The 12,977-nt window shown below is 42.9% G+C and overlaps 1 protein-coding gene across 3 annotated transcripts in view; it reads left to right on the forward strand.

Moving 5' to 3' along the window:
* The window catches only part of TNIP2 (TNFAIP3 interacting protein 2), a 34,518-nt gene that overhangs the window by 13,619 nt on the left and 7,922 nt on the right, over nt 1-12,977 (forward strand). Inside the window, exon 1 of one of the 3 annotated variants that reach the window (XM_047094171.1) lies at nt 2,310-3,241. The exons of 1 other annotated variant lie outside the window; for it this stretch is intronic. In XM_047094171.1, coding sequence (XP_046950127.1) covers nt 3,188-3,241 — 54 coding nt within the window. In that variant the 5' untranslated portion in view covers nt 2,310-3,187. Of the gene's footprint in view, nt 1-2,309; nt 3,242-10,734; nt 11,237-12,977 lie in introns of those variants that run through there. One more of the 3 variants, XM_047094170.1, reaches the window with a different exon arrangement.

Below are 12,977 nucleotides of genomic sequence, written 5' to 3' on the forward strand. Positions count from 1 at the left end.
CCTTCTACACTGCTGTCCAGAAGATAGATATGCTGCACCTCTTATTTCAAAAAGCCATGGGTAACCTTAGTCATGAGCATCACCTTTTCACTGTCTTTAAGAAAATGATGAAGCTTGCTAAAGTTGCCTTGTAGGGAGTTCACAAGGGATTTGTAGAAGTACTCTGGGCTATAATTCTTTCTTATTATTGGGCACGAATGAGAAGCAAGTGTTAAACACTGAAAAACAGTACATTTTAAATCTTGTTCTGCTGCTTCCTAGCTATGTTAGTTTGGGCAAGTCAATGTTCTGGTTTTCTCATCAGTAAAACTAAAATAACAATGCCTAGCTCATAGGACAATTTATGTATTTATTCATTAGTCATTAGACAGTTGTTGAATGCCTACTGTATGCCAGATGTTTTGACTGGCCCTGGGAATGCAGAAAGGATCAAGAAAGGCAGATTCCTATTGTTATGAAACATATACTAGTTGAGAAAACAGATACCATAGAAATAATAGCCTTTGTGGAAAATACACAAAATGGATGTATAGTACATTGTTTTATGTTATGAGGAGCACATGATCTAACATATATAAAGAGCATAGCATAATCTGCACACAGGTGGTACTCAGAAGATGTGAATGTCATCTACCATTGCCAGTTAGGTGTTTATTGAGCATCTTCTGCATAGGAGTGGAATGTGTATGAGCAGGCACTATGGGTTATGTTTTTCCATTTTCCCCAGTATTGATTATATTTACATTCATTTTACAAGCATGTGTATGTGTCAGGGTTGTACAAGGCTCTGGATCAGTGTTAATCCAGTATAATTAGAGTGAAGAGTGTAGAGAATAATACAGGAAGTGGCTGTAAAGTTAAATTGGAGCAGACTGAGACTGCCTTTACTACCTTATAAAGGTGTTAATTAATTGCATTCTTTTACACGCTAGGCTAGGGAAATGCAAAGATGATTGAGGTTGAAGCTTGCACTTCAAATTGTGGAATCACATAAATGTGATTCACATTATGTGCACATAAATGATCACTTTTTTTCTTCCTTACTAATTTGGATGCTTTTTCTCTATTTTTCTTGCCTGATTGTTACTGCTAGGACTTCCAGTACTGTGTTGAATAAAAGTAGTGAGAGTGGGCATCTTTGTTTTGTTCCTGATCTCAGAGGAAAAACTCTGTTTTTCACCCATTGATATGATGTTAGCTGTGGGTTTTTCATATATGGTCTTTACTATGTTGAGGTGTGTTCTCTTTATACCTACTTTGTTGAGTTTTTAATGAATGGATGTTGTATTTTGTCAAATGCTTTTTTGGCATCTATCGATATGATCTTATGTTTTTTATCCTTTCTTTTGTTAATGTGATGTATCATGTTGATTGATTTGAGAATATTGAACCACCCTTGGATCCCTGCAGTAAATCCCATTTGATGATGGTGAAAGATTTTTTTAATGTATTGTTGCATTCAGTTTGGTAATATTTTGTTAAGTTTTGCATCTATGTTCATCAGAGATAGTGGCCTGTAGTTAAAAAAAAATTTTTTTTTAATGTTTATTTATTGTTGAGACAGAGAGAGACAGAGCATGAACAGGGGAGGGTCAGAGAGAGGGAGACACAGAATCCGAAGCAGGCTTCAGGCTCTGAGCTATCAGCACAGAGCCTGATGTGGGGCTTGAACCCACGGACCGTGAGATCATGACCTGAGCCAAGGTCGGATGCTCAACCCACTGAGCCACCCAGGCGCCCCCTGGCCTCTAGTTTTATTTTGTAGTGTCTTTATCTGGTTTTGGTATCTGGGTAATGCTGGACTCATAGAATGAATTTGGAAGCTGTCCTTCCTCTTCTATTTTTTGGAATAGTTTGAGAAGGATAGGTACTAACTCTTCTTTAAATGTTTGGTAGAATTCACCTATGAAGCCATCTGATACTGGACTTTAGTTTGTTGGGCGTTTTTTGATTACTGATTCAATTTCATTGCTAGTAATTGGCCTGTTCAAATTTTGTATTTCTTCTTGATTTAGCTTTGGTATGTTTTATATTCTTAGGAATATATCCATTCCTTCAAGTTTGTCCAATTTGTTGGCATATAATTTTTCAGAATACTTAATCCTTTGTATTTCTGTGGTGTCAGTTATTTCTCCCCTATCGTTTCTGATTTTATTTAAATTCTCTCTTTTCCTCTCTTTTTGAGGAGTCTGGCTAAAGATTTATCAATTTTGTTGATCTTTTCAAAGAACCAGCTTCTGGTTTCATTGATCTGTTTTATTGGTTTTAATCTCTATTTCATTTATTTCTGCTCTAATCTTTATTATTTCTGGAAAGTTGAGATTTTTTCCCCCCTGAACTTCAGGGTTCTTTCCCTGTGTTGTCCCCTGAGAGGCTTTTATTGATGGGGACAACCTGCCATCAGACCAGATTATCTGCTCCCAGTCTGTTAGGGTTGCAGTGTCCCTGAACCACAGGGCTCTCTTTTTGTGCTGCCCTACATGAAGTTTTTGTTTGTGGGTAGGGCCAGCAGTCAGATCAGATGTCTGCCCCAGCCTACTGTTCAGGGGCTGCAGTTGACCTGGTCAACTGTGGTTATCTTCCCTTCTCCCAGGGCAGGAGTCACTTTGGAGTAGTGTTGGCCACTGTCAGGGCTGCTTGCTCAGTGAGACATCAGATGCCTTGGAGGGACTCTTGCTGAGCGAGGCAGTTAAGATGGGGTGGATCCACAGGAGAATGTGGGGGCAAGAGCATGGCCGTAGTGTTAGCAAGCTAGGTAGCAAGTGCTCATCTTGGCTCCCACAGGTGTCTGGGTATCTAGGTTGGCAGGGAGGGGAAGAGAAATGGTGGCCACTAGCTCTTTTCTTCTTGGACAAGTCTCCTAACTATCCCTGCTCGCCCTTCCAGTGCGTGCTCAGATGAGTAAATAAATCCTTCCCATATACCCCAGGCACTTTTCAAACCACTGCTTCTAGGTGGAATTGTTTGTTATGCTGTCTCTCTAAGGGCAGGGACTCAGTGTTCTTAGTGATAATCCCCACTGATTGCCCCTTCTGTTTGTGGTTAGTCCTGCAGGTTAGTTTGGTTACCAAATGGGTTCTGCCCTTCTATCATTTTTTTCTGGACAATTAACTGTGGAGAGTTTGGTTTGTTTCCTGCGTTAATTACCCTGATGTATAAATAATCACTTCCTGAAGCAAGTTATGAAATGGATGGAGGAATGTGTAGTGGGAGAATACTGAACTCAGAGTTAAGTGTAGAGGTAAGCCAACTTAAGTTTCCAATACAATGACTAATACCAATACACTGGTGTTATAGCGTCAACTGCTTTTTTTTCCCCTTTAGATATAATTGACATATAACATTATGTTAGTTTCATGTGTACAGCATAATGACTTGATAGGTGTATATACTGAGAAGTGATCACTACAATAAAACTAGTTAACATCCATTCACCAGTATTTGTATGTTTAACCATCTTTACATTCCAGTAAAAATATTCCACTTGTGGTGTATAATGCTTTTAGTTTGCTGCCTACTTCAGTTTGCTAGTGTTTGGTTGAGGATTTTTGCATTTGTTCATTGTTCACAAAGGATATTGGTCTCTAGTGTTCCTGTAGTGTCTCTGTCTGGCTTTGGTATCTGGATAATGCTGGCCTCATAGGACGAACTGGGAAGTATTCCCTCATTTTTTTGAAAAAACTTAAGAAGAATTGGTATTCTTTAAATGTTCGGTGGAATTCACCTGTGAAGCTATCAGTTCCAGGGCTTTTCTTTGTTGGGAGGTTTTTTTTTTTTTAATGTTTATTTATTTTTGAGAGGAAGAGAGGGAGAGAACAAGTTGGGGAGGGGCAGAGAGAGAGGGAGACAGAGGATCCAAAGCAGTCTCCAAGCTGATGCAGGGCTTGAACTCACCAACCATGAGAGCATGACCTGAGCCAAAGTCTCGACCCTTAACCAACGGAGCCACCCAGTTGCCTCGGGAGATTTTTTATTATTGATTCAATCTCCTTACTACTTAGAAGTCTATTCAGTTTTTCTATTTCTCCATGATTTAGCCTTGGTAAGTTTTGTGTTTCTAGGAATTTGTTCCTTTCATCTAGGTTATCCAGTTTGTCAGTGACAGTTGTTTATACTACTCTGTTACAATGGTAACGTCTCCATTTTTCATTTCTGATTTTGTTAATTTGTCTTCTTTTTTCCTTAGTCTGCCTAGCAAAAGGTTTGTCAATTTTGTTGACTTTAAAAAAAAAAATCAAGTACTGGCTTTATTGATTTTTCTCTGTTCTTTTCTGTTCTCTATTTCATTTTTATCTATTCTGTCTTTATGGTTTTTGTCCTTCTGCTAGCTTTGGGTGTAGTTTGTTCTTGTTTTTCTAGTTTCTTAAGTTACAAAATTAAAGGTTGTTGACAGGAAATCTTTCTTGTTTGTAAAGGCAAATGTTTATAGCTTGTTTATAAGTTTATAGCTTGTTAAGATTTTCCCTTTAACACTGCTTTCGCTGGATCCCATAAGTTTTGGTGTATTTTGTTTTCATTTTAATTTTCTCTTTAGTTTTTTCTAATTTTCTTGTGATTTCTTCTTTGATTAATTGGTTTAAGAATGTGTTGCTGGGGCGCCTGGGTGGCGCAGTCGGTTAAGTGTCCGACTTCAGCCAGGTCACGATCTCGCGGTCCGTGAGTTCGAGCCCCGCATCAGGCTCTGGGCTGATGGCTGAGAGCCTGGAGCCGGTTTCCGATTCTGTCTCCCTCTCTCTCTGCCCCTCCCCCGTTCATGCTCTGTCTCTCTCTGTCCCCCCCAAAAAAAAAAAAAAAAAACGTTGAAAAAAGAAAAAAAAAAAGAATGTGTTGCTTAATTTCCACAATTTGGTGTATTTTCCAGATTTACTTTCTGTTGTTGACTTCTAATTTCATCCTTTAATGGTTGGAGAAGACACTTTATATGATATCTGTATTTTAAAATCTACTGAGACTTGGGGTGCCTCGGTGGCTCAGTCTGTTAAGTGTCTGACTCTTGATTTTGGCTCAGGTCATGATCTCACACTTTGTGGGTTCGAGCCCCGCATCAGGCTCCATGTGATGGTATGAGCCTGCTTAGGATTCTCTGTCTTCCTTGCTCTCTGCCCCTGCCCCGCTCACACTCTCTGTCTGTCTGTCACGCGCTCTCTCTCTCCCCTGAAATAAATAAACTTAAAAAAAATCTACTGAGACTTAATATGTGGTCTAACATATCCTGGAAAATGTCAAAAATCAGTTGTATGCAGTTGTTGCTGGGTGGGCGTTTACACCTCTGTTACTGTGGTTTAAGGCCTTTTTCTTACTTATCTTTAGTCTGGTTGTTTAACCACTACTGAGAGTCAAATATTGACGTCTCTATTATTATAGAACTATTTCTGTCTTCAGTTCTGTCAGTTTTTGCTTCATATAGCCTGTTGTTAGATGCACAAATGCTTGTAATTGTTCTATCTTCTTGCTATATTAAACCTTTTGTTAATGTATAATGTTTTTCCTTGTCCTTTGTAACCTTTTTTGAATTAAAGTATTTTGTCTGATGGGCTCCTGGGTGGCTCCGTCGGTTAAGTGCTGACTTCTGCTCAGGTCATGATCTCACAGTTCATGAGTTCGAGCCCTGCGTCAGGCTCTGTGCTGCTTCGGATTCTGTGTCTCCCTGTCTCTCTGCCCCTCCCCTGCTCATGCTCTGTCTCTCACAAATAAACAAACATTAAAGTATTTTGTTTGATACTGGTATAGGCACCCCTACCTCTCCTTTGGTTACTATTTCCATGAATATGTTTTTCCATCCTTTTTATTTTCAATCTATTTATGTCTTTGGATCTCAAGTGAGTCTTTTGTAGAAAACTAATAGTTGGATCTTGTGTTTTATCCATTAATATTTAAGCTAATTACTGATGAGGATGAACTACTTCTGTTATTTTGCTACTTGTTTTCTAGATGGCTTAAAGCATTTTTCCCTCATTTTCTGCATTACTGTCTTATTTTGTTGATTCAAATTTTTGTAGTGAAATTTTTTTTATTCAAAATTTTTTATTCAATATTTTTTAATTCAAATTTTTGTAGTGAAACATTTAAACTCCTTTCCCATTTTCTCTTGTGTATATTCTACAGCTTTTGTGTGAGTGTGTGTGTGTGGTTACCATGGGAATTATGTTTAATATTCTAAAGTCATACTACTTTAAGTTGAATGTTAACTTCAGTAATACAAATTCTGCTCCTTTATGGTTCTGTCCCCACCCCTTTCAGTTGCTGATGTCACAAAATTACATCTTTTTAAGAAAAAAATTTTTTTTTTTAATGTTTATTCACTTTTGAGAGAGAGAGAGTGAACAGGGGAGGAGCAGAGAGAGAGGGATACAGAATCAGAAGTAGGCTCCAGGCTCTGAGTTGTCAGCACAGAGCCCAACGCGGGGCTGGAACTCACAAGCTGCGAGATCATGACCTGAGCTGAAGTTGGATGCTTAACTGACTGAGCCACCCAGGCGCCCCACAAAATTACATCCTTATACATCATGTGCCCCCAAACATAAACTACTCTTTTAAATTCATTAGTTTCTTGGGGCGCCTGGGTGGCTCAGTCGGTTAAGCGGCCGACTTTGGCTCAGGTCATGATCTCGCGGTGCGTGAGTTCGAGCCCCGCGTTGGGCTCTGTGCTGACAGCTCGGAGCCTGGAGCCTGTTTCAGATTCTGTGTCTCCCTCTCGCGGACCCTCCCCTGTTCATGCTCTGTCTCACTCTGTCTCAAAAATAAATAAAAAACGTTAATAAAAAAAAAATTAAAAAAAAATAAATTCATCAGTTTCTTAAATTATGTAGAAAACATGTGGAGTTGTAAACTAAAGTTACAAAATACTTTTAGACTAGTAACTTTTATTTATTTAAAAAATTTTTTTTTAATGTTTATTCATTTTTGAGACAGAGACAGAGCATGAATGGGGGAAGATCAGAGAGAGAGGGAGACACAGAATCTGAAACAGACTCCAGGCTCTGAGCTGTCAGCACAGAGCCCGACGCGGGGCTTGAACTCACGGACCGCGAGATCATGACCTGAGCTGAAGTCGGACGCCCAAACGACTGAGCCACCCAGGCGCCCCTAGACTAGTAACTTTTAAAAAGGACATTAGTCTCTTAAATTGTGTAGAAAAGTGGAATTACAAACCATTATTGCAGTAATACTAGATTTTGTAGTTGCCTATGTATTTACATTTTTATTTTTTCATACAGGTTTGAGTTACTGTCTAGCGTCCTTTAATTTCACCCTAAAGGACTCCCTTGAGCATTTTGCTGGGCAAGTCTAGTAACGAATGCCCTCAGCTTTTGTTTATCTGGGAATGTTGTAGTTTAACCCTCACTCGTTTTTAAGTGCGGTTTTGCTGGGTATAGGATTCTTGGTTGACAGTTTTTCTTTTTTTTTTTTTTAAAAGGGAACTTTATTTTATATAGCTATTTAGAAAAAAAATTTTTTTAATGTTTATTTTTGAGAGAGAGCATGAGTGGGAGAGGGACAGAGAGAGAGAGAGAGAGAGAGAGAGAGAGAGACAGAATTGGAAGCAGGCTCCAGGCTCTGAGCTGTCAGCACAGCTGACACAGCTGAACTGTGAGATCATGAGCTGAGCCAAGTTGGACACTTAACTGACTGAGCCACCCAGGTGCCCCCAATAGTTTTTCCCTTTTAGCATTTGAATATATAGGCTCACTGCTTTTTGGTCTTCAAAGTGACTGATGAATAATCTAATGATTATCTTACTGAGTATGTAATGAGTTGCCTCTCTCTTGTGGCTTTCAAGATTCTTTATCTTTGGCTTCAGAAGTCTGATCATAATGTGTTTTGGTGTAAGTCTTTTTGAGTTCATCATACTTTTGAGTTTACTGAGCTACATGGATGTTTATATTTATGTCTTTCATCAGATTTGGAAGTTTTCAGGCATTATTTCTTCAAATATTCTTTCTGTCTCTTTCTCTGTCTCCTCCTTTCAAGACGCCCACAGTGTATGTGCTGGTCTGCTTGATGGTGTCTCACAGGTCCCATAGGCTGTTCACTTCAATCTTTTTTTCTTTCTTTCTGTCAGCCTTGGTAATTTCCATTGTCTTATCTTCAGCTTTGCTGATACATCTGCCTGTTCAAATCTGCCTTTGAAACTCTCTAGCGAGTTTTTCATTTCAGTTATTGTACTTTTCAGCTCCAGAATTTCGTTTTGGTTTCTTAAGGTTTTTAAAATCTAATCATATTTCCATTTTGTTCCTACAGTGCTTTCTTGACTTTTTCCGTATCTTTTCTTTCTCTGACATTTTAAGATGGTTGTTTTAAAGTCTTTGTTTAGAAGATCTGCCATCAGATCTTTAAAAGGGATGTCTGTTGATTTATTTTTTTTCAGATGGGCCATATTTTCTTTGTATGCCTTGTGATGTTTTTCTATGCCTTGTATTTTGTTAAGAACTGGGCATTTGGATCTAATAATGTTTTATGTCTGGAAATTAGATTCTCCCCCTTCCTCAAGGTTTTGTGTGTTTTTGTTTTTTTTTTTCTTTGATTCTTGTAGGTTGTCTCTGTGCCAGGGATCAGCCTGAGGGGTAACTTCAGGTTTGCTCGGGTCTCTTCTGAGCCTGTGCTGTTCCCTGGTCGAATGTGGGCACTTTCAGGGTGCCTGGGTGGCTCAGTCGATTGAGTGTCCGACTTTGGCTCAGGTCATGCTCTCACGGTTTGTAGGTTCGAGCCCTGCATTGGTTATGTGCTGACAGCTGGGAGCCTGGAGTCTGCTTTGGATTCTGTGTCTCCCAATCTCCCCACCCCTCCCTCACTCGCTGTCTCTCCCAAAAATAAACGTTAAAAAAAATTTTAATGTAGGCACTTTCTAATTTTCTCTTTATATGTAGTTGCCTTTGAAAGTGTCTTTATTTTGTGTTTGTGCATGTGTGTATGTATTTTTATGTATGTATGTAAATAGGCAGCCATGAAAGCCCTTGTCTTTGGTGTCTGGTTCCCTAAGCGGGGGCGGGGGGGGACAGAAAAATGCAGAGTGGGAGGAGAGCTGTATCCCTTTAAATCTCCCTCAAGTCACTTCAGATGGAGGGGAGGGTCTTTGCAACAGTGGGGGAGGTGCAGCAACCATGGCTGCCTCTCTGTGTTTGCACCTCTCTGATGGGAAGGAGCAAGCTATCAGAGCACACATTCCAATGTTTACAGGACAGGGTGTTTTTGCCTACCCTGGCTCCTGCAAGACTATTGCAAGCCGCTCCAGAAACACTTGCAGGTGGCTGGGTGTAGGGGATGGGCTAAGAGCTGAAATTGGTTGAAATTAACCTCAGTTGACTGCCCAAGTCTTCCTCCAGAAGTTGGAATCCTTCAATAGACTCCAGGTTTCCAAAACAGTTACAGTCGATGGGTCCTGCCGCACAGCCATTTTTTGGTGGGGAGGTAGGTTCTCGGTGCTTCCTGCTTCACCATCTTCTCAGAACCCTGCAGGCGACGTTAGGTTTTGTCCTTATCTTTTTGCCTTGCTCCCCCACTACACTCTTCCAGAGGGGAAGAACCCTGTTGCTCTCTTACCACTGCTTCTCAGGATACATGCTTGACACTTGTGGTAAAGCCTCAGTTAACTGGCCTTTCCTGAAATTCCTGTTTGCCCTTGCTCTCACTGAGGGATGCTCAGGAAAGAGAGGGAGGCAGAGACTGTACTGGGTTGGACAGTGTCCCCTCCCCAATTCATTTCTATCTGGAACCTGTGAATGGGGCCTTCTTTGGAAAAAGGGTCTTTGCAAGATGTCATAAATGAAAAAGGATGGCATACTGGATTCCGGTGGATTGGTGATTGGTTGCCCGTGTAAGTCGGCCATGTGTAGATGGAGGCAGAGATTGGAGTGATGCATCTACAAGCCCAGAACCACTGGCAGCCACCAGCAGCTGGAAGAGACAAGGAAGGATTCTTCTTGCCCTGGAAGGAGCATGGCCCTGCTGATACCTGGATTTTGGACTTTGAGCATCCAGGATTGTGAGAGAGTGAATTTCTGTTCTAGGTCGTCTAGTTTGTGGACTTTGTTAGGGGAGCCTGGGCAGACGAATACAGGGACGAGGGCCAGGAGGCCATGCCTCTTAAGGTTAACTCACAAGACTATGGAATTCTTCACACTTTTGTGTCCTGAGTATGGAGCCATGGAACTGTGGGTCCCGGCAAAAGGCTCTCTTGGGGGACATCAGCCCACTTGCTGACTCACGTGCATCGTGTGCGTGTGAAGCTGGGCTTCTGTGACAAGCCTGGCTTTCTGACAACAGTGGTCTATGAGAACAGTCATAGATTCAACAAGGGCACTTGGTCGGATCAGCCAGGACGTCTCTCTCCAACTTCAGAACAAGTGACATGTGCCGAAGTCCTGGGGTCCCTCCAGCACGTGAGGACACGTCAGGCCACTCTTTGGGGGGTTCCCGACATGTTTTGCACACCACCCCCCACCCCCACCCCCCCCCCCCCCCCCGCCCAGTGGTTTTGCTTTTGTTTCTCTAGCTCTGGAAGGTTCCCAGCTGTGAGGGAAGATGCCAGCCCCGAGTAGGGTACTGTTGTCACCCACAAGCCTCCATGTGAGCTAGGTAATGTCTTTTTAGTATATATTTTGTAATTATTTTTGAGAGACAGAGAGTGAGTGGGGGAAGGGCGGAGAGAGAGGGAGATACAGAATCCAAAAACAGGCTCCAGGAGTGCCATCAGCACAGAGCCCAATGTGGGGCTTGAACTCATGTACCAGGATCACCACCTGAGCTGAAGTTGGACGCTCAACTGACTGAGCCACCCAGGCGCCCCAAGCTAGGTTATTTCTAAACTGATGTTTGAAAGCTGGTTTTTAAGACAGTAATAAGGCTGGTGCGTCCTTCAGAACTAACTGTAGTTGGCCCCGGGTCTGGTTGTTACATGGCTGTCTTGTGGCGGGTTGAGAACAGGGCCCAGGTCCTGATCCTTGTGTCGTCCAGTCTTGTTCCCAGACATTTACTGGCATCCACGTGGGGCTGGGCCCGGAGCCCGGGGCTGGAGTGTGGAGCCAGAGCCCCCTGAGCTGGAGGACATGCTGCCGTGCTGTCTATAGAGATGCACGTGTCCACGGTGTCTCCCGCTGACCAGTGAGGAAGGACCCTGGGAACGCAGGTCTTGCCTGAGGTGTTCCAGCCCCAAGAGGACGCAGGGAGGCTGTACTGCATGGAGGCACCAAGGCTGCAGTGGCTTCTTCACCTGGTCACTCCAGTGGCTGCCAACCCTGTGAGCCTCGGTTTACCCATCTGTAGAATGGGAAAGATGGGAGAAGCTGTCTTGTAGGATGTACGGAGATTGCACAGTTGGCACCGAGGCTGTGGCGAGCAGTAGCAGCTCCTGCTGTCACTGTGGTTACTTGTTAAATTCATGACTCCCCCCGGGACTAGCCCTTAGCGGTATGTTCACAGGATTCCTGTCTGTATTCATATTACATATATTCGTAGATACGTTGATCTCTGTATCACGCATAGATATGTATTTACCCTGAATAAACTTCAGTATTAGATACAGAGCAGGATAGAGACATTTATTTCTCTGTCATGCTGATTTGAATAACTTTTAAATTAAAAAAAAATTTTTAATGTTTATTTTTGAGAGAGAGAGAGCAAGGTAGGGGGCAGAGAGAGAGGGAGACAGAGGACCCAAGGCAGGCTCCTCGCTGAGAATGGAGACCCCGACGTGGGGCTTGAACTCACAAACCACGAGATTATGACCTGAGCTGAGGTCGGATGCTCAACCACCCAGGCGCCCCAGAATAACTGAAATTTCAGGGTAGACCTCTTTAGGCACTGTGTACTCCATATACAAGTTTGAGCCTCTGTTGAGGGTAACAAGGTCTAAGATCAGGGAGAATGGCAAAAAAAGGTCACTGCGCCTGCAAAGCTCAGTCAGTTGAGCGGCCAACTCTTGATTTCCACTCAGGTCATGATCTCTCAGTTTGTGACTTTGAGCCTCATCTCAGGCTCTGCACAGACAGTGTGGAGCCTGCTTAGGATTCTCTCTCTCCCTTTCTGCCCCTCCCCGCTCTCCGCTCTCCGTCTCTCTGTCAAAAATAAACATTAAATAGAAAAGTCACTGCCCTCAGGCACTTCCCTTCCAACAGTAGCAACAAAGCAACACCGAAGCTGTGATGTAGGTAGAGGGAAACCAAAGCCGGGCAAGGGGTGAGCAGTGGCCGGCCAGGAGTCTGGACACTTCAGAGGGAGAGGTGGTCGTGAGACGCTCTTGCTGTACCGTCTAAACAGTAAGAACATGGGACAAGGCCCCTGCTCAGCTTGAAATGCCTTTAAAAAGTGGTCAATTTTTAAAATAAATTCCAGGCTAATAAACAGGCCTAGTTTTGTGTTTTTAGGCTCAGTGTCACAGGAATGATCAGCACTGGGAACCTGAGCTCACGCTGGGATTTGGCCTTCTTTTCCCTGTTTATAGGATTTTATGTTAAGGAGGCCATATGGTTGGTTCTCAGCTGTGTAAATACCCATTGTGGTGTATCAGGTAGTGGCCACATCCAGGCCAAGCCACTTGGCACACAGCTGGCAGCCCCCAGCTCGTGGATATAGCCCCTCCAGGTCCCACTGCTCCAGCCTGGTGCTGAATGGTCGTGTGCTGGGAGGAGGTAGCAATGCCGACTGGCCAGCTTTCAGGGAAAGGCCTCTTCCTCCTTCAGTCCAGAAAGGCCTGGACTCCACTCACGGTGAGGTCATAAAGTGGAAAAATGAAAGGAATGGCCTCACCAGGCTGGATGGCAACTACGGAGGGGGAGGGAATGTGGGCACTGGACACCTGTGGTGACAATCCGTTTTGGGTTCATCACCAGTGTGGTTTCTTATACTCTGTCACGCCTATTGTCCTCATCCCGTCACCTCTTCTGCACTGGGTATTGGACATGTCCCACTTGCTAGGGTCTGACCTCCTCACTTCATCTCTTCCAGCCTCTCTTTCTGGGCCTGTCTTGGATTATGGGTCT

The sequence above is a fragment of the Lynx rufus genome, unplaced genomic scaffold, assembly GCF_022079265.1.
Source record: "Lynx rufus isolate CCGP_SWC_20201006 ecotype Redwood Valley unplaced genomic scaffold, mLynRuf1.p SCAF_38, whole genome shotgun sequence".
Lineage (NCBI taxonomy): Eukaryota > Metazoa > Chordata > Mammalia > Carnivora > Felidae > Lynx > Lynx rufus.